The sequence below is a fragment of the Achroia grisella genome, unplaced genomic scaffold (assembly GCF_030625045.1).
Source record: "Achroia grisella isolate CSIRO2021 unplaced genomic scaffold, CSIRO_AGI_Agris_v1 utg149, whole genome shotgun sequence".
NCBI classification, from domain to species: Eukaryota; Metazoa; Arthropoda; class Insecta; order Lepidoptera; family Pyralidae; genus Achroia; species Achroia grisella.
In genome coordinates, this window is record NW_026712644.1 from 4,055,903 (window position 1) to 4,082,467 (window position 26,565).

At 35.2% G+C, this 26,565-nt stretch overlaps 1 protein-coding gene across 1 annotated transcript in view; it reads right to left on the bottom strand.

Moving 5' to 3' along the window:
* Positions 1-9,086: 9,086 nt before the first annotated feature.
* Positions 9,087-26,565, bottom strand: part of LOC131840654 (uncharacterized) — a 35,600-nt gene continuing 18,121 nt past the window's right edge. Inside the window, exons 3-10 of the mRNA XM_059188829.1 lie at positions 22,684-22,769; positions 19,666-19,806; positions 17,609-18,413; positions 15,548-15,675; positions 11,836-12,435; positions 11,088-11,231; positions 10,376-10,516; positions 9,087-10,192 (exon numbers count right to left, since the gene is read on the bottom strand). Of these exons, the coding sequence (XP_059044812.1) occupies positions 10,056-10,192; positions 10,376-10,516; positions 11,088-11,231; positions 11,836-12,435; positions 15,548-15,675; positions 17,609-18,413; positions 19,666-19,806; positions 22,684-22,769 (2,182 nt within the window). The 3' untranslated portion in view covers positions 9,087-10,055. The remainder of the gene's footprint in view (positions 10,193-10,375; positions 10,517-11,087; positions 11,232-11,835; positions 12,436-15,547; positions 15,676-17,608; positions 18,414-19,665; positions 19,807-22,683; positions 22,770-26,565) is intronic.

Sequence of the window (26,565 nt, forward strand, 5' to 3'; positions counted from 1 at the left end):
GCGGGCCATACTCTAAGTGATTATACCACGGTGCAGGACGAGGTTACTGGTTTAGGCGATAAAGATGACGGGCAATGTGAAAGATCTGATACGTATGATGATAAACGTGATAGAAGCGATGATGATGATAGAAATGATAAGGAGAATGATATGAATGATGTAGATGTATTAATTGTAAATAATGATCAATTAGATAGTGTTGGTGATGATTTGAAATGTGATAATGAGCGAAGTAGTGTAAGTAATGTAGAATTAAGTAATACGAATGTTGTAGAAAGTAGCGTAGATCTGCATAGCAACAGTTTAATTAGTAATAATTTAATTATTGAAAGTAATGAATTAGGTACAAATAATGCAACCAAAGAAACAGGTGATAGTTTTGAAGTAAACAATAATGCTGTTGCTGTAATTGAACCAATAGATGTAAAGTCAGATAGTACAAATACAAACCCTACAAATTCAAATCAAGTACAAAAAACTCGAATTAAAAATCAAAATTCTAACAAAGAAAAATCGCCCAAAGTTTCGAAAATACAAAATAGTCTAGTTAAAGCTAAAGAAAATGAAGAATCCAATATAATTGTAGGTAATAATGATTTTGTTACTGAAACCAAAACTGATCAAGATGTTGAAATTAAAAAATCAATGGACGGAAATGTGAATTCTTCTATTAATAATAAAGATATAAAATCTAAAGATATTAATGAACTTCCATATCCACTAAAGACATCTAATACTGAACAAATTGAAATAAACCAACACGTTAAAAATAGTAATTATAATAGTTATTCAGAGATCAATAATGATAAAAATCATGTCAGTAATGAAGATGTTAAAGAAATCAATGTAACGCCTAAAGTTGATTCAAATGTCAATGAATTTTATGCGATAAATACAAGTCCTCCCCACAACGAAAATTGTAATAATCGAGTTATATTAGAAAAACTAAAAAAATTACATAAGGAGAAACCTAAACTAGATATTGATGAGGAAAAAAAATGTGATCAAATTGCCAAAGATCGTACACAATTTAAGTTAATTTCAGAATGTATTAGAGGTATAAATAATGATATTGTTAAAGGGGTAGTTAATGCAGAAATTGAGGGTAAACAAACTACTGAATCATTGTTTAGTAGTACTACTAATTCTGAAATGCAATTTAGTTGTAATAATAAATCTAAATCTGTTTCAAATCCTAATCCGAGTAAAAATATAAATTCTTTAATACCACCAAATGATTCTAAATCCCAAAATTATATTCAATTAGATACCAAAAATGTATTATTAGAAAAGATACAAATATTAAATGATTCTCAGTCAAAATCGGAGGAAGTAGAATTCAGTTTTAACGCAAAGGACACGAATAAAGTGAAAAATTCATTGTTGTTACGAAAACTAGAAATGTATAAGAACAGAATCAAACCAATTACGTAAAAAGATGTTTTTTTAACAACTGTGTTAATTTTTTAAATTTACAACTTCGATATTAAAGACCTATAATGTATGTATGTCCACATTGATTCTATTTCTGATACGACGGAATAGACATGGAAATATATAATGTCCGATAAAACCGTATATTTTGGAAAACTCGTAGTTGCATATTGGTTTCAGTTTCGCCAAGAAATTGTCCTTAAATTACGGCAAATCTGAAATGTTAGTAAAAATACTGCACCATTTCTTATAAATATAAGAATTATAAGAACCAATAAACATTAGAGATGTGCTAAATCGTAATAAACATGACTCGAGTTGATTCGTCGACTCGAATTACCAGGAATAAAAAGTTTTTTTCATTTTTTTTTAATTTTCTATTTTTGGGCGCATCTAGCCTTGAAAGCTTCATCGAACTATAGGGGGCGAGTAGAAAAGGCTCTTTAATACCGCGGAAGGACTTATAGAACGCATAATCATTTTAATGATAACATAACCGGACGAATATGCGAAAACAAAATGATAACGACCACAAATCAATATTGAAATATTTATGACGAGTGAAAATTGTATGATATGAAATGATCGGAAAATTTCATGTCATTGTCGGTTCGATGATAGAATCATGCTCTCGCTCTTTTACTTGATTCATTCATTTACCAGTTGAATTCTTCCAACTCGAGTTGACACATCTCTAATAAACATAAGGGGCCGTTCAAGTATTACGTACGCACTATAGGGGGGCGGGGGGTCTTTTCTTTGCTTATTTTGGACGACATGGGGGTGGGGGAGTCTGTATGATGATTACGTCATCGGTCGTAATTTACTTTTTTACACGAATGGCAGCCCTCACATTGTCTTTGTTAAAAAAACAATACATTAATTGAGAAATGTTTACGTAAGCATGGGGGGAGGGGTAAGAGCTTTGCTTACTTTTGCTGACAACGGGGGATGAGGGGTAAATAATTGTGATAAATCTGCTTACGTAATACTTGAACAGCCCCTAATAGCTATAACAGATTTGGTTCTTAGTTCATAAAAATTATTCACGTCCAACTCCAGAATAATATCTAGATTTATACAAGAGAACAAATAATTATATCTATCTAAAGAAAAAGAAGAATGAATTAAGGAAATTTAGCATTCGAAATGTTGATTATTTTTCTGAGTCATATTAAAATACATGCCTTGACTTATGTCTGTCCGTTCAAGTATTACGTAAGCACTGTTTTTATTTATTTATTTAACTGTAATGCACAAAAACAATGTGTACATGTGGACTTAACACCTTGCGGCGTTATCTACTAGTCAACCATGAGTGGTGCAGAGAAAGATTGTTGGCGGTGCACTAAAATAAATGAGAAATGTTAGAAAAAAAATTCCTTTTGCTTTTTTTATGACATGGGCTGTAGAGAAGTGTAGATGATGATTACGTCATAGGTAGTTTTTTTTTACACGAATGGCAACCCTCACATTGTCTTTGCTAAAAAACAATACATTAATTGAAAAATGTTCACGTAAGCATGGGGGAGGGGTTGTCTTGTCAGCAAAAGTAAGCAAAGCTCTTACTAGCATATATATATAAGGATAAAGGTGATATAGGCAATTTAAATAAATTAATATGACAGAATTAAAATATGTATCGCAAACTTGGTGGATTATGGGAGGCTGCAGTTCAATAAACCACGAAATCCGCAGAGAGCCTTCCTGTGTTACGTAAGCACTATTTTCTTTACTTTGCTTATTTAGGATGACATGAGCGGTAGGGGAGGACACGGGAATGTAGATGATGATTACGTCATCGGTAGTAATTTACTTTTTTACACGTATGGCAACACTCACGTTGTCTTTGCTAAAAAAACAATACATTAATTGAAAAATGTTCACGTAAGCACAGGGGAGGGGGTAAGAGCTTTGCTTACGTTTGCTGACAAGGGGGATGGGGGTAAATAATTGTAATAAATCAGCTTATGTAATACTTGAACGGCTCCTAGTACAAATAATATATAAATAAATCTTCATTTAATTAACTAAGAAGTTAAGTTTTAATTTAAAAATCACATAGAAAGTTCCAGAATGAGATGTAAAGTTGCAAGATATAGTCAGATACCAGAAATCAGTATTAATAGTTTAGTTTTCTTCGAGTGATGAGGAAAATATAGTAAATTATAACACGTGTCTATAACATAGTATGTTTTTACAAATTCTCCACAACAACATTCTAATTTCTAACAAAACTTTAAAATTACTTAAATATTTACTTCGCTAATCTTGATCTTAACAATATAATAAACGCCAAAGTTTGTGACTATGGATGTGTGTTGCTCTTTCACGCAAAAACTACTGAACTTTTGATTAAACTTTGCAGTAATATAGCTTATGCATCAGAATAACATATAGGCTATATTTGTTATTGAAAATTAACGCGAGTGACTCGCGGACATAGCTAGTTAATTTCTAATAATGTATTTTATGATTTGATATTTTTTTAGTACACGGCTTATTGTTTTAAATTCTATGAGAATAAACAATAATAATAATATATCCAAGAAAACTCAGCACCATTTAGTTTTAAGCTAAGCAGAGCTTGTGTTATGGAGAATTTTATGAGAAGAATGCTAGTTTTTTTTTATGGATGATAATGGAATGGTGCACCCGGTGGCGCTGACGGTTTACGCTGGCGGGGCACCAGTGGAAGATGATAAGTAAACATGAGGTCAGGTCAGTTAGCCCATCGTGACAAATTCACCAGGAATTTATCACAGTGGTTTCCAGAGGGAACCGCGTGGAGGTCTGGCATGATACATTGCTAGCTGTGGGGTCATGAACCCATATTAATAACAATTCCCTTCAGGGGAAGAATGAAGTTGCTAGAGAGATATGGAACCCGTCATCTCCGTACCATCGCCTGAATCGCCATTTGTTTACCCTGCTCCTTGTTATATACGCATAGGGCGTGACCAACCTTGGTGTCAGATTCAGTGACGTAGTTAGGTAACCAAGGGCCCTGGGGCAAATCAAAAAATGGGGCCCACTGCTCAACAGGGGCCCTACATTACAGTTTAAAAATGCACATATCGCTATCCGCCAGACAACACTGCCAACCCACAAAGAATTTAGGGAAATTCCAAAGGTATAACTTTCGAATTTCTCTCAATTGATTGAGTTGCCATGATTAAACTTGGGTTGCAATCTGGAATATTTATTTTGAAAATGGGAGAAATTTTGAAAAGTTCAGTTCGAGATTTTCTGGTAAGGGTTCGAGGGTCCCCTGAGCTTGAGGGCCCCGGGGCACTGTCCCGCCTAGCCCCTAGGTAGCTACGCCACTGGTCAGATTATGTACCCACCGTTTTAAAATGTAATCTATATGAGCCACTGAGGTAATTATAGAGCGGTCATGTATATTAATTTATAAATTTGGCGGCATCTGGGAAGCTGCAATCAACACTATTAAACAGCAGACGTTTAAATGTTGGCTGAATATTATCTTGTCTCTTCTTTATTGGTATTTCTTATGAGCATATTACATAAATAACATATACCGGAATTAGCACAATCTATATAAGTCCGTTTAATTTTTTAAAGCAATATAAACTGCTTTTAATATAACTTAAATTTAAAAAAGCAGTTGTCATAATCTATGATTCCACCTCGAAAATAAGTTAAATATCAAAGTTAGTATGTTTATAATGCTATAAATTTGTTTAATTACGTATATATATATATAAATTAATACTATACTTTTAAATTACAAGATTATGACAACTGTTTCGTTGAATTTTTTTATGCAGCCTAAATTACTACCTATGTATGTATACAGAAAGACCCTGTTTAACTCTATTTCGTTTAGCGCTTTTTCGGTTTCTTTATAATATTGAGCTCGAGGATTTAACTGAATAAGAAAACTGAAATATTTATAGTAATGATTCCGAAGAAAGGAAAGAAAGAAAAAGAGCGAGCAACACGCAAGTTTCTTGCTCGTTCTTCTTGTGATGGTCCCTATGTATGCTTAAATCTTTAAAACTACGCAACGGATGTTGAAGCGGTTTTTTTTAAACAGATAGTGATTCAAGAGGAAGGTTTATATATATAACACAAGTACACCCGGGCGAAGCCGGGGCGAGTAGCTAGTATTTGAATAGATGATTTTCTACTCTATTAAAGATGACTATATTCTTTATCGCTGTTTCGTTTAGCGCTGGAACTTATTAGAAAGTATCACCCGAGTTAAACGGGGTCTCACTATATAAAGCGTACCAAATATAATTGTGCTAAATCTGTTATATGTTATATTTAATCATAAGACGACCGCTCTATAATTCCATCTGCGTGCCATTTGTGTGTTATAAAAGGTATTACATTTATTTATAAAAAAAAATTGCGAAGGAACAGAAAACTGATAATAAAACTAAATAATAATAATAATTTATTGACACCTATTTCATATATTTACAGACATTCTCACAAACTTACATTCTTATTAAATAAGCATACATTTCAGAGAATTTACTGCTATAGTCAGTTTTTTAATCCCGGAGACTAAACTAACGGGTGTAAATGTGAAATTTTAAAATAATGTTACCACCTACAGCGGGGTAGTGGTGTACCTGCGATACCGATTGTTTAATCGGAAACTTTTATTTTGACATATTAGTTTTAATTTCCGATAGTGCCACAACCCTATTTAAAAATCCAAAAACCTGGCAACATTGGTAATGTCAAATTTGTCTCCTGGATTAAAAAACAGACTATAGGCCGTACCTGTATCGTAGATAGTATTTCTTCCAGAGACAAATAAAAAAAACAATATTTATTTATTCATTTATTAATAAAAATAAAGTCTAACTATACACATGTTGAATCAATATAAAAACACACTAAGACCTATGCACAACAGAAATCTGCAGATTCTGCCAAACTGAAGAGGAAACGCCACTACACATCCTATGTAGTTGTAGCCCATTCATGCATAAGCGAAATATCTCCTTTGGAAAGTTTACACTCTATCCTGAGGAGATAAAAACCATCGCTCCTAAGGATATCCTTTAATTCTTGTCCCTGACGGGTCTAGGTAGCGAACTTTGATAAAGGGCGAGCAGAACAGATCTATGTGAAAAGACAATAGAAAGTTTGACGAGTAACCTAACAGATTTAGGCAGTCAAGAGAGCTCACGTCAAGAGGCACTAGTCTCTCGCAGTGTTACTGGTCTTTACATCTGACAATTGCCCGAACCCTCCAATAAGAAAATAATAAAAAAGCCAAAGACTTTCACACATAATAACAGTTTAATATTTAACGTTTTTAGAAGGATGATAGGACGAGTGAGGTCAGGTCAGAGCACATCGTGACAATATCACCAGAAACAACGTGATGGTTTCCAGACGGAAACGCGTGGAGGTCAACCTGAACCTGGTAAATAGCAATGGGGTTATTAGTCCACATAACAATCCTTTTCCCCTGCATTTTTTTTTATGGATCATAATGTAATGGTGCACCCGCCTGCGCTAACGGTGTACACTGGTGCCCCGCCAGTGAGTGTGAGGTCAGGTCAGTTAGCACATTTTGGCAAATGGCAATTTACCATGATGGTTTTCCATGAAGCCCAACCTGACATGGTACATTGTTAGCAATGGGGTTCTTAGTCCACATGACTAACAATCCCTTTAGAATTAGGAACCTTAGCGCTAGAATTAGGGTGGAAGGGAAATATTTTTTTTATTATGGAATGTAATGTTGCACCCGCCTGCGCTAACGGCATACACTGGCGGGGCACCAGTGGAAGATGATAAGATGAGAATGAGGTCAGGTCAGTTAGCCCATCGTGATAATTTCACCTGGAATTTATCACGATGGTTTCCAGGGGGAACCGCGTGGAGGTCAACCTGACATGGTACATTGCTAGCAATGGGGTCGAGAGTCCACATTACTAACAATCCCTTTCCCCCACTAAGGGGAGGTTATCCTGGTACTTTTGAAATGTAACTGTAGGGGCCCCCCTACAGTTACAGATCAAAAGTACCAGGATAACATGAAGTTATAGATAGTTAGTGGGATAGAGTTTGGGCTTACAGTTACCTTTGCTTATTTCACACTCTTCACACATAGGAACCTTAGCGCTAGAATTGATCGAGTCAGTCTCGCTCAATTCTACCCGTAATAAATACCCATGTAGACTGTAACTGTAACTGTACAAAAAGTCCAGTAGTCAGCCGGATTATATAGAAATATCTTCTATATATAAAAATGAATTGCTGTTCATTAGTCTCGCTAAAACTCGAGAACGGCTGAACCGATTTCGCTAATTTTAGTCTTGAAATATTTGTGGAAGTACTGGAAAGGTTTAAACGGTTATAAAATATAAAGAAGTTGCATGTAAAATAGTAAGAACAACAAATTTATTTTCCCATACAAACTGCTGATAACTCAAACGTTTAGTTTATTGCGTAACTAAACTTAACATATTTAATTTTAAGGCGCAACGGAATTCGCGGTTATATATTGTATCTTTCACACAAACTACTGAGCGGATTGTGATGAAACTTTTCAGTAATATAGTCTATACATCAGAATAACATAGGCTATAAATTTCTAGTAAGGCGGACACAACTAGTAAATATTTCAAAAATAAAAGTAACCCAAGATTCTCCCTATAACATTAGCTATCTGCGAGTGAAAGTACCGTTAAAATCGGTCTAGCCGCTTCACAGTTAAGCAAGAATAAAGAGACATTTTTTTTAAAGTAAGTACCGTATATTATTTCATATGCATTTAGTGAAATTTCCGGTGAGGAAATTGCACCTTCAAAAGTTATTTGGTTTGGGGCAATCTATATAACAGATTATTTATTATTAAATTTTTATAGGTTGTACTACTTATATTGTTATAAAATACGACAATTATTACCAACCAGTGGCGTAGTTAGATAACCAAGGGCCCTGGGACAAATCAAAAAATTGGGCTCCACTGCTTAGCTCTGGGGCCTTACATTACAGTTTTATTAAAACGCACATATCACTATACATCAAATTGACAACACGACCAACCAACAAACAATTTAGGTGAATTCCTAAGGTATAACTTTCGATTTTTTTTTTATTAAAATGTTTACGACTATGGATAAAAGTCTTAGCCCAAGATTTTCGAATTTCAACTGAGTTGCCATGATTAAAGTCTGGTTGCAATTTGTCATATTTATTTTGAAAAGTTCAGTTCGATCAAGATTTTCTGGTAAGCCCAGCCCTTAGAGTATAAGCTGGTAGGCCCCCTGAGCTTGAGGGACCCGGGGCACTGCCCAGCCTAGCTTTTAGGCAGCTACGCCACTACTACCAACCTAGAACTTTCCATCAGGTAGTCCACATATTACTAGCGTCCAAAACCTTACCAATATTATAAATGTGAAAGTAGGAATGTTTGTTACGCTTTCACGCAAAAACTACTGAACCGATCATCATGAAATCTTGTACACATGTTCATGGAGGTATTACAATTAACATAGGATACTTATAATTTAAAAAAAAAAAAATTATAATGTAAAAAACAAAATAAAATATCAGCATTTTGCTACTTCAGCGTCATCTAGCAGCCAATGAAGTTGAATGGATTCAATGCGAGCGAAGCCGCGGGTAAAAGGTAATACATAATAAAAGGCGAATGAAAACAAAACTAAACAAATTTATTGATACAATAAAAACATTCATATCATTTATTTACAATATTATTCTTATAAATTCTTAAACATTATTTATTACATTCCACCACCAATGTTTGGGCGACAAAGATTCGCCAGGGTTCATTTCAAGTGTTCTTTTGTAGAAGATAGAAAATAAAAAGGTGATTTTGTCTTTTAGCGCCATCTAGCATACTTTTAACGCACTAATTGGCTACTATTAAATAGTACAAAGAGAAGTACCTCAAAAATACGCTAGATGGCAGTAAAACATTTTTTATTTTGCGACTTTCAATATCTTTACATAATATAAAATGAAATCGTTTCCGCTGTCTGTTCGCTTATATCTTTGAAACTATGCAACGGATTTTAATAAATTTTTTAGTCATAGAGTATTCAAGAGTAAAGTTTATTGTCTGTATTGTAAGTTGTATTTAAAAGTTTTTGTTATGTAAGATATATTTTTTTTCTAAATATCGCCTATTATTTTCAGTGGGACCTAGGGGCCCCTTTGTATCCACAGGGACCTGGACTATAACCTAAAAAGCCCTTAAATAGATCCACCCCTGATGCTGTTTTTTAAATTCTAAATAAAAGAACATGTCTCCAGCAAGGTGGACCGACGATCTGGCCAAGATCGCGGGAAAGCATTGGATGCGAGCAGCGCAGGACCGATCGTCGTGGAGATCTTTGGGGGAGGCCTATGTCCAGCAGTGGAAGTCTTCCGGGCTGCGATGATGATGATGATGAATTTGTATTTGTGTGTGATTAGTAACAAACAAATAAACGATATATAGAAGTCTATCTATATCATCACTTATTTTCAGTGGGACCTGGGGGTCCCTTTATATCCACGGTGCCCTGGGCTACAGCCTAAAATCCCTCTGGTAGATCCGCCCATACTATGTATTTCTAACGTTAATGTTATTGGTTTTTAATTCTTTCTATCTAATTTCAATTACAGCGACATTTGTTAAGTGCAGTGTTCATAAGGTTTAGTAGTTCCTTGTACAGCATACAGTGTCGACTGGAAGGTTTGCATATCTCCCTATGATCAACCGACACGCCGTACAATCCTCCAATACCGGCATCTGAAAAAAAACCTGCCGTCAGTTGACTTACCATTTCAGTTACATAAAAAGGCAAGTGTGAAACAGTGGTTTTACAGTGAAAGTACCAGGATTACATAAATTTATAGGAGAGAATGGGAATTGTTAGTAGTGTTTCAATTTACTAGAGTGTTGACAGATATTACTGTATAGAATATTCCTTACCAGCGGAGTGAATGCTGACAATTCTCAACCATAGAATGGACATGAGGGTACGTGTGGTTTCCACCAGACTCCTGACTGCAGGTTTAGCTGGTGCGGTCGCTCGCAGCCATCGTTCTTGTAGAGAGAGGACCAAGGTGCAATCTGAAAGATTTTGTATACTAAGATAGTGGCAAACAAGCATACGGCCCATCTGATGGTAAAGGGTTATTTATTATTTATTTTTATTGTCTTATTGTCGCAGGTTCGATTCCTTGCACTCCTCGAACTTAAATGTAAGTTACGAGTACTGTTTGTTCCGGCTAATCTTTGAAATGGCTGGACCTATTTTGGCGGGACTTTTTGCAGGTAGCTGATATAATAAAGAGTGACTTAAGCTACTTTTATTTTAGAAAAATAAAGTTAAATTCCACGCAGACGAAGTCGCGAGTACAGCTAGTCTATACATATAAATAAAATTGGAGTGTCTGTTTGTAATATTGAAATAACAGATTTTACTACATACATATGAATATAAATACCGTACATACGCCAAAATAACATTTTTTACAGTTTTTCTCTGTCTGTCTGTTTGTTCCGGCTGATATCTGAAATGGCTGGACCGATTTTCTTGTTGAAGTTAAATTCCACGCGGACGAAGATACGGATACAGCTAGTCATCTATAGAAAAGAAAATAAATGTAGATAGTTACATAAAAAATGGTCTTTCAATTACCTTTGCTTATTTCCAGTAGCTCTATACTCCTGGCCGTGATGGGCATTTTGAAGTCTGCAAGCGGGGACCCTCTGTGGGGCACAGAGTAGAACATGAAGCCTACACTGTTGGACCACAGACTATGTATCCTCGACTCAGGATCTTCTGTAGTGATTAAAAATTCATCATGAAAGGTAGACAGGAAAAATTCGTCCGCGTGTGTACCTCAGTCTCAGCTATTCAGCCGTCAAGCAGCTTGCTTTGTAAGCTGTTTCAGTTGTAGGGTGCAGATTAGGCAGTGAAATTACAGGGTAAGAGGCGTGACCGATGACGTAATCATCTAGACCCCCATTCCCCCACCCCCTATAAACATGTCATCCAAAATAAGCAAAGCAATATCTACCCCATTAGCTCTTAAGTAATACTTGAACATCCCTATAGTAGACGGTTGCCATTTACCATCAGTTGGACCGTTAACTCGTTTGTACTTTCAAATTTAAAAAAGTTTTTTTTTTATAACACGTGACAAACGAGCATGCGGCTCACCTGATGCTAAGTGACTACCGCCGCCCATGAGCACCCGCAACACCAGGGGTATTGCAAGTACGTTGTCGGCCTTTTAAAAAGGAATAAGCTCTTTTCTTGAAGGTTTCAATATCGTATCGGTTCGGAAATACCATTGCTGGAAGGTGATTCCACAATGTGGTTGTGCGGGGCAAAAAGTTTTTTTTTTTAGTTGTATATTAAAATTCCAACATTTAAACTTTACCTTCATTCTCTGAAGACCTCATTTGATCATCAATTCTTACAACATCTTTATCTGCATCAACACTTACAATATTGTCTATTGTATCACATTTAACATTATTATTCAGTTCATTATCTACTACATTTACTTCTATATGTATATTATTATTAACAAATTCATTATCTTCATTGGCATTTTCAACATCTGCAATTATATGTTTATTAACGCTTGTAACACTGTAGATCCTACCTCTTTCTTGATCAATGATTTTGAAATCAGATTCACTAACTCCATCAAAATCTTTTCTAATTTGTTCATTTTCGTTTCTTTTACACATTCTTTCTTTAACATTTGTTACATTACAGACGCTGCTCCTTTCAGAATATTGTTCAGTTACATCATTAATAAGTTTTGTTATTTGAGAGTCTGTTTTATAATCTTTGTCAGTTTCTTCTGTAATTTCTTTTTCTTCTTTATTATCTTTATAATCTTTTATGTTGTATATTTCGTTGTCGTTATTATGTTTAGTCATATCTAAATATTCTGTCTCATTATGTTCTACATCATTACTATTATTAGTTTTAAATAAATCTTTTTCAGTTTTTAAATATGCTTCATATGCTGAAACAATTATAAATAAATGTAACAAAATAAATCTATACATATAAATAAAATTGCAATGTCTGTTTGTAATATTGAAATAACAGTTTTTAACTACATGCATAGAAATATATATACGGTACATATACCAAAATAACATTTTTTATCTTTGTCGCCTGTCTGTCTGTCGGTCTGATTGTTCCGGCTAATCTCTGAATTGGCTGGACCGATTTTGATGGGACTTTTTTGGCAGGTAGCTGATGTAATAAGTAGTAACTTAGGTTACTTTTATTTTAGAAAAATAACACCCCACGAGGTCGTGGGAACAGCTAGTTATAACTAAATTTACTATTATTTACGAAATCGCAGGATATTTTATATTACAAATTATCTTATTAATATTATAAACGCGGATGTTTGTGAGTATGGATGGATGTTTGTTACTCTTTTACGCAATAACTACAGAACGGATTTTTATGACATTTATTTATTTATTTATTTATATACTCTTTATTGCACCAGGAAAAATTACATTAATAGAGTAATTAAAATAAAAGGGTACAAAAGGCGGCCTTATCGCTTATACAATCTCTTCCAGGCAACCTTTGGGTAGAGGAGAAAAAAACAAAAGGTGGGAGGTGGCACTAGAATAGGAGAGATAAAAAAAAACATAATAATAATAATGACAAATGAATAATAATGAATAACATAACATATTACATATATAAACAGTATACACCAATATTAATATTATATATATACATACATACATAACAACATGCAATAAATAGATACAACACAACACAAAATAATGCAAGCAGTAACTGTGATACACGCATAGGAATAATACATTGTCCAATATATAGCTTATACATCAGAATAACATATATGCTATAAATTTCATGCGGGTGAACAATCAGGACAATTGACACAGCGCTATATAAATAGCTAGATTTTTTGTAAATACATACATAATATACATAGAAAACACCCAGACCGATACAGTACAGTAGTACTGTGCGATCGAACCCGCGACCATCGGAAGTAAAGAGGTGTGCTACCGCTAGGTCACTGAGGCCGTCCTCTACTTATGTAGGACATTTTAGTCGCTTGTGAACAAGTTTTTTGGATTAATATATTTCTCTAAAGTTTAATTGACAATGATGATAAGAGTAACTTAAAAGTTAAGGTTTAAACAATAACAGAAGTGCAGCGTGCCTTGGCGGGGCCCCGTATAAACATTTGTTTTTGTTGGGCCATACGTAAAGATTTCTCAAAAAAGAATAAAAAATTGCATAAATTTATTCAAATAAACTTAATTTAAGCACTTTTGAAGAGTCATAACAATGTTTTTTAAAAAGGTATATTAAAAAAAAAATGTTTATTCATCTCAATTATCTGTCACTTTTTCCAAAATTTGTTACAAACAATTCAAATTAAATATACATTCTCCTTGCCTTTTTTCCGGCAATTAATTTATTAAAACATTTATAGCTGATGCGGAAAAACAAGAAATTGCTATTTTTTACATTTCTGTTCAAAATCTACCCTGTACTATCGTAAGCACAGATTATTATATTAGAGTCCGTTAGTTTGTGTTCCCGCGGTTCCCTTCCCCTCCCTTACCTAGTACTGAACTGACCGCACAGCGGCCTTAAAGCGCGCGCGCATTTGTGTTGTGAATTAAAATAAATTAGAACTGTGTTAAACCTACTGTGAAACTGGAAAGCTAGCGAAGATACCTTCGAGACCCTGAAGCCCAAGAAATCCGCAGAACCATACAGGTACGCGACAGACGCTTCCACATCTTTTTCCCTATATATATACATAGTAAATTCCCTAACCTTTTGGTAGCAGAGAGTAAATTCAAAAATCAAAAATCATTTATTCATGTAGAACATTTTAGCCGCTTATGAATATCAAGTTTTTACATTATAATTTTTTTTCCCTACCGTCCAGTTTGGTATGTAAATCCAATTGAGAAGAACTGGCAAGAAACTCAATTGAATTACTTTTTTTTTAAAGCCAGATTATTTATAATGTAGGTTAAGCAATTATTATATGAGCTCTCATTGGAATGTTATGATATTATTTTATTATGGGCACCATCACATATTGGTGTTTTCGGCAATGAAAACAAAGATTTCCTGGCAAGATCTATCACCAACAATGACATTGGCGTTGCCATACCTTATATCTGACATTCTTTCTATAGTTTATAAAGAGTTTTCTATAGGTATTTATATAGGTGTCTATGTCTAACATTAAATGAAAATCCCGAACATGAACAACTATTGCCATGCACGCTCGTCATTCAAGTAATCGTTTAGTGAGTATGAAATATGATTTAACAGATGTTTTGAATTTATTTAAGGGTAATTCCAATATATCCTTTGGTATCTTGATATTTTATCAGAAAGAGATTGCATTTAGCGATAAGACCGCCTTTTGTTATTATTTTACTATTTACTGTATTTTCTTATTATTTTATGTGTACACAATAAAGAGTTTTATTATTATTATTATTATCTTATTGTCAATTTTTATACTTATGTATATTTGTCAGTTGTGAAATAAAACAAAATTGGGAAGTTAATTTTTGCTGCGGGACAAGAAGAAATTGCTTTTCTTTACTTTTGTCATTTGTGAAATGAAAATAATTTTGGACGTTAATTTTTGCTCATGCACGTTGGGTCTTACACACGCCCCTGGGGGACTGTTGCAGTTTCACAATACAGTAGTTACAATGGTTCAGAAAAAGCCGTGTTAGAATCCACATCAATATATTGTATTCATAAAAAAAATTACCCTTTTGATACATTCCGTCTGTTATAATGTACTTATTTATATAAAAAAACATCTATTAAAAAGAGCAACACACAAGTTTCTTGCTCATTCTTCTTGTGATGAATCTGCATTCCGAATGAGTGGTAGAATCAAAATATGACTATTCAAAAGTGCTTGTAATGAGTTTTCGAATACAGATTATTTCTGTTTCTATTTCTGTTACTGAAATTTAAATATGATGAAATCCTCTTGAAATTTAAATAATTGTTTTTTTAAAAGCTATCTTTAGACCCACTCTGTACAGGACCCGTGTAATTGATACGGTAGCTACGCCCCAAAATATTACCTTCACAATATATCTGCTTTATGAAGAGGCCTCCTTTTGAATGTCCTACCCATATGATTGGTTTCTCCCCCACATTTAATGCTAAGAGTTGTTCTGTCATCTGTTGCGCTCGCTCGTGTAAACGTAACCTGCAAATTTACATACATTTTTTTATTGAATTCTAATGGCAACTAAGATGATGGTAAGTAGGGTTGCCAGCCTTTTTTGTAAAAAACGTATAAACTGGTTTGGATAGGAAAAAATAAAGACTTAGGAAAAAAAAGTATTTTTCAAATTTCATGTTTTGATTGCTTTAAAGACGAAGGTTTATGACCAATGAGTGTTGCCAGTGATGACTTACGGCACAGAGACGTGGTCGCTAACTGTGGGCCCCATGAACAAGCTCAGAATCACTTAGAGGGCAATGGAGTTACTCTGCGTGATCGAATCAGAAATGAGGAGATCCGCAGAAGAACCAGAGTGACCGACATAGCCCGAAGAATTGCGACTCTGAAGTGGCAATAGGCAGGGCACATAGCTCGTGGGACAGATGGCCGTTAGGGCAGTAAAGTCCTCGAGTGGCGACCCCGGACCGGAAGACGCAGCGTGGGAATGCCTCCAGCAAGGTGGACCAACGATCTGATCAAGATCGCTAGAAGGCATTGGATGCGAACAGCGCAGGACCGATCGTCGTGGAGATCTTTGGGGAAGGTCTTTGTTCAGCAGTGGACGTCTTCCGGGCTGAGATGATGATGATGATAATGATTGCTTTAAAAACGTATTTTTGTGTGTTTAGGCTTAGGCTATAACTATATATAACTCTATAACTTAGGCTACTTTTATCTTAGAAAAATTATTTTATTTTAGGAAAATAAAAATAAATTCCTCGCGGACGAAATTACTGGTACAGCTAGTTCTTTCATATAAATGAAATGCCAAACCAGCAGATGCCCATTTGATTGTAAGTGGTAACGGTCGCCTAACGGCAGTTGGAAACGGCTAACAAGCTAACCCTGACACTAACCTGATGAAATTGATAACTAACAGTTAGACGAGTATACGTGAATAATTACATTTATTTATTTGCTTTTTTTGGATTGTCCTGGCGCCGCAAAATTAGAAGAGCCGAACCCATGTAAAGTGGGATAGTGCGAAAAAGAAAATGATTGGATGATTTCTATGTACATTATTTTATAATGGATGATAATGGTATGGTGCACCCGCCTGCGCTAACGGTTTACGCTGGCGGGGCACCAGTGGAAGATGATAAGATGAGCATGAAGTCAGTCAGTTAGCACATCGTGGCAAAACCATGAATTTAACACGATGGTTTTCAGGGGAAACCGCGTGGATGTCAATCTGACTAGCAATGTACAATAATTGCTAGCAAGTCCACATTACTAACAATCCCAATTACATTGATTTATTTGTTTAAGAGACAACTTAACTAAGCCAACAAAAAATATCTTTCTAATATCTAAATATATATAACTCAAAGGTGACTGACATAGTGATCTATCAACGCACAGCCTAAACCACTGAAATTAACATGCAGGTAGATGTTATGACGTAGGTATCCGCTAAGAAAGGATTTTGATTAATTCTACCCCCAAGGGGATAAAATAGGGGATGAAAGTTCGTATGAAACTTTGTCAATTTTAAACCGATCGGGCTGAGACTTTGCATGCATAAAGCTACTATGACGTAGGCATCTCCTAAGAAAGAATTTTGACAATTTCCCCCTAAGGGGATAAATTAACGCAAGCGAAGCCGCGGGCAAAAGCTAGTGTATTGTGAACGCGAATATTTGTGAATATGGATGGATGGCTGTTTGTTACTCTTTCACGCCAAAACTACTGAACGAATTTCGATGAAAATTTACGGTAATATAGCTAATAACAAATAGGCTACAAATTTCATGTAGATGAAATCGCAGGCACAGCTAGTAAATATATAGATCCTAAATATCTTTCTGTATCATATTGTATTGAATTTAATGTCCATTCCCATAAAAAATATTAACTTTAAACGATATTTGCAGACTCTTTAGGAAGTGTGTATTTGCAAGAAAACATTTCTTACCTCTTACTTTCTTTAACCCATAGCGGTCTCCACAGATGGGGGTCACTCGTGTAATTAATCGATATAACTCTAGCGTTAGGATAATCTTCTTTTATCCAATCTTTGGGCCAACATGTAGAATAACATTCATCACAAACACACCCACAACCTACATCACAGCGCCTACTTTCATTTGTTTTACAATTACATGATTCACTTTCATTTATATCAGTTTCCATATTTTCATATTTATCACTAACATTAATATTTACTCTCTTTTCATTAGTTTTGTCACATTTACAACAGTTACTATCATTCGTATGAATTTCATTTGCAATTTCATTATAATTATGATTAATATCATTTTGAGCTTCATATTTACCATTAATGTTTTCATTTATGTAAACTTCATTAAATGTACATATGTTTGCTTCATTTAAACCAGTTTCATTGTTATATTCGTATTGATCACAATTATTAATGTTTTCCTTATTAAATAAATCCCTTACAAATTCGGCTTGTACTTCATAATTGTCAACGATTTCCACTTGATCCAACAAAGTGTTGTTGTAGAAATTTTCAGTTATGAAAACGTCATCGCTGGGTATTATTTTTATGTCATCGTAAAAAGATTCATTAAATGTAACATCGTTTAATTCATTTTCATATAGATTCGTTTCATTTAATTCACCTTCATATAGACCAGTTTCATTTATTTTTTGGCATTCACAATTTGTTAAATTCCTATCGATTAGAGGTACAATATCTGGTTCCATTTTGTATTTCGGCCTCCAGTCACCTTGTCTCCATGTGTTACCGAGGGAACCTGAAAGTGTATTAGTTTAGTAGTTATTTATATTCAGATATACATATTAATTAAGGTAATTAGTTCCCGATAAATATGCTTTGTATAGTAGTCAAATCAAATCAAAATATCTTCATTTATTTAGGCTTTTATGATGAAATCTCCATCAGTTTGGACTGCTTACAAGCCAAGAACATCTGACAGAAACTCAGCTCTTATACTTTTCAAATGAGTCTGTACATGATTATAAAAATAAAGATTTAGTTTTTAATTTAGGAAGAATGTAATGCTATTGCATTTTTGTCAAACAGAAATAATATAATTAGTGGCCGTAACGAGACGACGTGGGTATCTATATCTAAATATATTATATATAACTCAAAGATGACTGACATAGTGATCTATCAACGCACAGCCCAAATCACTGGACGGATCGGGCTAAAATTTGGCATGCAGGTAGATGTTATGACGTAGGCATCCGCTAAGAAAGGATTTTGATTAATTCTACCCCCTAGGGGATAAAATAGGGGATTTTTAAACCGATCGGACTGAGACTGCATGCATAAAGCTCCTATGACGTAGGCATCATCTAAGAAAGGATTTTGATAAATTCCACCCCTAAAGGGATAAATTAACGCGAGTGATGCCACGTGCAAAGGCTAGTTTTACATAATCCTTGTCCCATCCAATCGATCTCCCGTCCAAATTAAACGGGGACCGAAATTACGACGGCCTGAGCCAAGGTACGAACCCCTAGCGGTGCCCTCAGAGTAAAGTCGTATCCGTCAGGCGGGAGTTGGCCTTCAGCCGCTCCATAAGTCCTTCCTTTGGTTTGGAGTGCCATCTGCACTCGCCCCCTATCGCCCGGTGAACCTGTAAAGTCCAGCTGCGGCCAGCCTTAGAATAGTCCAGTACCACTGAGAACTATCTTATGTATACTATGTGGGGCCACGTGTTGTAATTACAAAAAAAAACTTGGAGGGTTATAATAATAATAATAATAATCTCAGGACAATTCACACAGCGCCATCTAGACCCAAGTTAAGCTAGCTAAAGCTTGTGTTATGAGTACTAGACAACTGATACATATACATAGATTTTTTTGTAAATACATATATATTATACATAGAAAACACCCAGACCGATACAAACAAACATACTCATGAATACAAATGTTTGCCGTGCGAGGAATCGAACCCGCGACCATCATCGAAGCGGTTAGACCGCTAGATCACCGAGGTCGTCATAATCAGTCGGTTATAAAATTACATACCATAAAGACCGTGTACAAAAATAACATCAAACTTATGGTCTACAGGCTGATGCAGTACCACGCAGTCGACCTTCGGCTCAGGATGCAGATGGTCAGTGCCAGCAGTTCTGGGTCTCTTTGGACTCCGTGGAGATTTTAATGCTGCAACGAGAAGACGTTGTATCTTCAATAATAATTCTTATTAATATTATAAACGCGAAAATGTTTGAAGAGATCAATGTTTGTCATCCATTATAAATGAAGAATTCGTTAAAGACAATAATGTTTTTATAGAAAAAGTTAAAATCCATAGCACTGACAATATTCTCTGATTACACTAATAATGAGTGCGTAGCGATTTCTATGTTGATTATCGCATGCCTCTTGTTATACTGTACTGTTGGAATGCAGACTCATCACAAGAAGAATGAGCAAGAAACTTGCGTGTTGCTCTTTTGAATAGTAATTAATTATTTATATAAAAAAAAAATCTATTCAAAAGAGCAACACACAAGTTTCTTGCTCATTCTTCTTGTGATGAGTCTGCGTTACGAATGAGTGGTAGAATCAAAATATGACTATTCAAAAGTGCTTGTAATGAGTTTATTTGAATAAAGATTATTTCTTTCTTTCTTTATCCTATCACGCAATAACTACTGAATGGATTTTGATGAAACTTTACAGTTATTACCGCTTATGCATGAGACACATAGATTACTTTTTTTTATTTAACGCGGGTGTAATCGCTGGCTCAGCTAGTAGACTATAAATTATATGCTATTGAAACCGCAAGTACAGCTAGTGTTAGATGTTTTTTTGTTTGTACCTAACCTAACCTACTTTTTTCTTTTATTTGTTTTTCCTGAGGGGTAAGGTTTCAGTACCGAAACGTCCGCCTTTATGAAGGGGTGCGGACAAATACTGTGGGACTGAACTCAATCGACCCACCAAAACCCCTCGGTGATCCTACAAAAACCAGGAAAGACGCTTTCATGCGGGTTGGGATTTGCATTCGACCGCACTCCGGCCGCGGGTCTCCAGTGAAGGAGCCGACGAAGTTGGGCGCGGGGCCACTCCACGCCCACGCTCCAAGGATCACTCGCGTCCTGGGAACTTTTTTTTTTATCGTGTGGAAAATCTTCAAAAGACCGTCACCCCGCCGGAAGGAGGGCGGGGCGGTGCGTGAGATTTGTACTCACCAAAAACCACACGGTGTACCTACGAGCGCCTATGCCGGAGCCAGGGGATTCGCCGCGTCCTGGGAACTAACCTAACCTAACCTAAGCACATATTTAGTGCAACATTTAATTTTACCACCTTGTTCTCTGGTTCAAACTACCTACATATAATTTGATATTTGATATTTTTATTTTTTTACTAGCTGTCCCGGCAAACGTTGTTTTGCCTTAAAATAAAAATAAAAAATTATGGTTGGACTACCCCTAACATTTAGGGGGATGAAAAATAGATATTGGCCGATTCTCAGACCTACTCAATACGCTCACAAAATTTCATGAGAATCGGTCAAGCCGTTTCGGAGGAGTATGGGAACGAAAACTGTGACACGAGAATTTTATATATAAGACGATGGTAGATAAATATCACTGTTTGTTCATTGAGTGTGTACTGTTACGTAGATAAAGTACTATTGTTTTTTCTCGCAATAATATCAAATATAAAAGTTAATCCCTGACTTTTCAGTAATCTCGCCTTTGAAAACGTAATAAAAGTTTCAGCTAGTATAATATGATAACCCTAGTCAATTCACACAAGGCCATTTAGTTTTGTGTTAACCTCATTAGACACGCAAAATTTAAATGATTGAATTAATTTTAATTAATTACTAAAATCATTTAATTTTCATCTATACATATAAATGAAATTGGAGTGTCTGTTTGTAATATTGAAATAACCGTTTTATACATGAATATAAATACGGTGCATACACCAAAATAACATTTTTTACAATTTTTCTCTGTCTGTCTGTTTGTTGCGGCTAATCTCTGAAATGGCTGGATCAATTTTAACGGGTCATTTTTTGGCAGGTAGCTCATGTAATAAGGAGTAAATTAGGCGGTTTTTTTAAAAAAAAAATCTTATATTTTAGAAATACAAAAATATAAATTCCACGCCGACGAAGTCGCGGTTACAGGTAGTTCATTAATAAAAGTATTTACCGTCAAATCAATTATAACATTATTAGGTAGTTAAAAGATATTTTAATGAGTAGAAACGTTTGTGGTGTTTACCAGTTATTTAATTCAGTTATTTATTAACTAACTGTTGCCCGTGACTCGGTTCGCGAGAAATAGAAATAATCTTTATTCAAATAAACTTAATATAAGCACTTTTGAATAGTCAAGTTTTTTATTCTACCGCTTATTCGGAATGCAGAAGAAGAATAAGCAAGAAACTTTTAAAAATATTGATTTAATTTAATTATTTTTTTGAAAATAAACTTTACTCGCATAACTTCATACTGGCTGCATCGCGCTGAGGTAAAAAAAAATGATGATATATATATATATATATGTATATATATATACTAGCTGTCCAGGCAAACGTTATTTTGCCTTAAAAAAAAAAAAATTAGGGGTGGACTACCCCTAACATTTAGGGGATGAAAAATAGATGTTGGCCGATTCTCAGACATACTCAATACAGGTAGATGTTATGACGTAGGCATCCCCTAAGAAAGGATTTTGATAAACTCCACCCCTAAGGGGATAAAATAGGGGATGAAAGTTAGTATGAAACTTTGTCAATTTTAAACCGATCGGGCTGAATGACGTAGGCATCCCCTAATAAAGGATTTTGATAAATTCCACCCCTAAGGGGATAAATTAACGCGAGAGAATTCGCGGGCAAAAGCTAGTAAATTAAGAGAGAGGGAGGTGGTGGATTCTTGAAGCAGCACCACACGCACTATCCTGCACAATCCTCGCCAAAATGTATCCTATATCCTGCACAATCCTCGCCAAAATGTATCCTATATCCTGCACAATCCTCGCCAAAATGTATCCTATAAAATCCACTTACCCGTGAGTGACCGGTACTGGGGTCTGATCATCAGTCGATGAAGGACCACCGTGGCTGTACTCCACAAGCGAGATACGCACCAGCGCCTGATGACAAGCAATATAACCATTTGATCAAATATTTTTGTAAGCTGTTTCGGTTGTAAGGTAAAATTACCTGTAATAAGTAACTTAGCACACCGCCTTACTCTTACTTCCGATCACGGGTTCGATTCCTCTCACGGTACGACCATTTGTATTCATGAGTATGATTGTTTGTATCGGTCTGGGTGTTTTCTATGTATAATATGTAGGTAATTACGAAAAAAATCTATATATTTGTATCAGTTATCTAGTACCTATAACACAAGCTTTACCTAGCTTAACTTGGGTCTAGATGGCGCTGTGTGAATTGTCCTGAGATTATTATTTTATCACTGATGTCGAAATTCTCAGCTTTTGTTGGATTTTTACGCTTTGTGGCATATATCCTTATCCAAATAAATACGTTTACAAATATTAGGCCCGTGCGGAGCCGGGGCGGATCTAGTCTAAATATATATAACTCAAAGGTGACTGACTGACATAGTGATCTATCTACGCACAGCCCAAACCACTGGACGGATCGGGCTGAAATTTGGCATGCAGGTAGATGTTATGACGTAAGCATCTGCACAGAAAGGATTTTGATTAATTCTACCCCCAAGGGGATAAAATAGGGGATGAAAGTTTATATGAAACTTTGTCAATTTTAAACCGATCGGGCTGAGACTTTGCATGCATAAAGCTACTATGACGTAGGCATCCCCTAAGAAAGGATTTTGGTAAATTCCACCCCTAAGGGGATACAATAGGGGATGAAAATTTGTATAAATCTTCTTAGATTTTCAACTGATTGAACTGAAATTAAAGATTGGAGCTACTATGATGAAGACGTTCGCTTAAATAGGATTTTGATAAATTCAACCCCCATGGGGATAAAATAAGGGATGATGCAGCATGTAAATGTATTAGTTTGAACCTATCAGTACCTAATGGATTAAATTAAGACGAAACAAAATAATTTTTTAGTTCTTTAGACTACTATTATTTTAGAAAAATAAAGTTAAATTCCACGCGGACGAAGTCGCGAGAACAGCTAGTGTTTATGAAAGGTGTTATATGAACTTATTGTATAACTCACTTATAGTGCGTGGGGGCCCGCAGCGTGGGGCCGGATATCGCAATAATGTTTAACAAGGTATAACAACCGGCTCTATTACAACAATAGACTTTAATAACCATGTTGTTAGGTTTATTATTATAATGGCTGTGCCTGCGGCTTCACGCGCTTGTATTTTTAGCCTATTTATTTATATAAAAGATTCTTTAACTGTGCAGATTTTTAAAAATAAATATAAAAAAATATTCCTCCTCACTCAGAGAACTGTGCCGTGATGTGTCTGCACTCCAAGAGCGGGGTAATGCAGGGTAATACTAGTGTCACCAGAATTTATGTTTATTTTATGTTTTCAGTGTGTAGTTATGTAGTATGTTTGAGGTTTATTTATATATGGTAGTATGTCGTAAATGTTTGCTTTGTGTTGTCCGCCTGGATTTATGTATGTATGTGTATTATTATTATTATTTTATTATGTTTATTGTATATGGAGGTGTCCGCTGAAAACCATCGTCGTGGCACTCCGTCACGACATATGCTGAGCGGAGACCTAGTTGGTACTCTAATTATTAATATAAAATGTAAATTAAATTTTAAAAATTATTTTCAGTGTACCAAATAAACAATTTTCTTTCTTTCTTATATACTCTTTTTATACCAGGAAACTTCATCATCATCGCAGCCCGGAAGACGTCCAAAGCTGGACATAGGCCTCCCCCAAAGATCTCCACGACGATCCAGAAAATTACATTAATAAAATTAATAGAGTAATTAATATTTAGGCGGCAAAAGTTGGCCTTATCGCTGATGTGTAAGCTATATTACTGTAAAGTTTCATCAAAATCCGTTTAGTAGTTTATACGTGAAAGACAACAAACATCCATCGGGGGAAAGGGGATTGTTAGTAATGTGGACTAATAACCGCATTGCAGCAATGTACCATGTCAGGTTGACCTCCACGCGGTTCCCCCTGGAAACCATCATGTCAAATTCTTGGGGAATCTCTTCTTCGCAGTATGGGCCTGTTCAAGTATTACGTAAGCAGATTTTTTTGTTAACAACCTCCCCCCCCATCCCCCTTCTCAGCAAAAGTAAGCAAAGCTCTTACCCCCTCCCCCCATGCTTACGTAAACATTTTTCAATTAATGTATTGTTGTTTAGACAAAGACAATATGAGTGTTGCCATTCGTGTAAAAAAGTAAATGACTACCGATGACGTAATCATCTTCTAGACTCCCCCACGCCCCATGTCATCCAAAATAAGCAAAGCAAAGACCTCCCGCCCCCACATAATGCTTATTTAATACTTGAACGACCCCTATTCCATGTTATATGTGGTTGGTTCTACTAATTTTGCGGTGCTAGGGCAATCTTAGCTATAGGATCGGGCATTTTTTCCCACTCAATGAAATCATGCTAGCTCGGTAGCTAACATGTAGCTGGATAGAAATTATACAATACAAACAAACATACTTATTATTGTTCGTTTTTAAATAATACACGTACAGTTATTTAATTTAAAAACATTTGTTAGCAGAGCTGAACAAAGCCTATTACTCACTAAACGTTTACCTACTTGAGTGACGAGTGTGCATGGCAATAGTTGTTCATGCACGGGATTTTCATTTAATGTTAGACATAGACACCTATATAAATATACATTGTGAATAAACTGGCTTTATTAAAAACAAAGAAATTCAATTGAGTTTCTTGTCTGTTCTTCTCAATTGGATCTATATACTGAACTGGACGGTAGGGGAAAAAATATAATATAGAAAACTAGCCAATCATCCCGGCTTCGCACGGGTGTATATCATCATTACACACTATAAAACAAAGTCGCTGTCGCTGTCTGTCCGTCCCTATGTATGCTTAAATCTTTAAAACTACGCAACGGATTCTGAAGCGGGTTTTTTTAATAGACAGAATGGATCTAGAGAATGGTTTATATGTATAAAAAACTACAAAAAAAATCATTTCATTTCACATCATCATCATCATCATCGCAGCCCGGAAGACGTCCACTGCTGGACATAGGCCTCCCCAAAGGTCTCCACGACGATCGGTCCTGCGCTGCTCGCATCCAATGCCTTCCCGCGATTTCATTTCACATAATACATGTAAACCCGTGCGAAGCCGGGGTGGGTAGCTAGTGTATTATATATATATATCTACTAAGGTTTTACAAACTCCCAGAGCCTGTACTCAATTTGCCAGAAAAAAAAATTCAAATGTGTCATAAAATATTTTCTTTGTAAAAAAGCTTATTATAAAATTGAAGAATTTATAAATGATAATAATGTTTTTGTAGAAAATATCTAACTTAAAATTCATAGCGCTGACAATGTTATCTGATTGAACAGAGATCAAGTGCGTAGCGGTTTCTATGTTGATTGTCGCATGCCTAATCCTTGTTGTTAATTAAAATATAAGTAATTCAATATTTATTTAAAAGAACAACTCACAAGTTTATTGCTTATTCTTCTTGTGATGAATCTGCATTCCGAATAAGCGGTAGAATAAAAAAACTTGACTATTCAAAATTGCTTGTAATGAGTTTATTTGAATAAAGATTATTTCTATTTCTAAATTTCACCCTTCTATCAAGAATCCCTATTTTTAATACCGATTTTAATTTATATGGCAAAACAACGTTTACAGTGTCAGATAGTTTATTTATATCTATAGATATATATAGATATGTATGAGTAACGCTTGCCAAGTGAGCGATATAAGGTTTCTCAG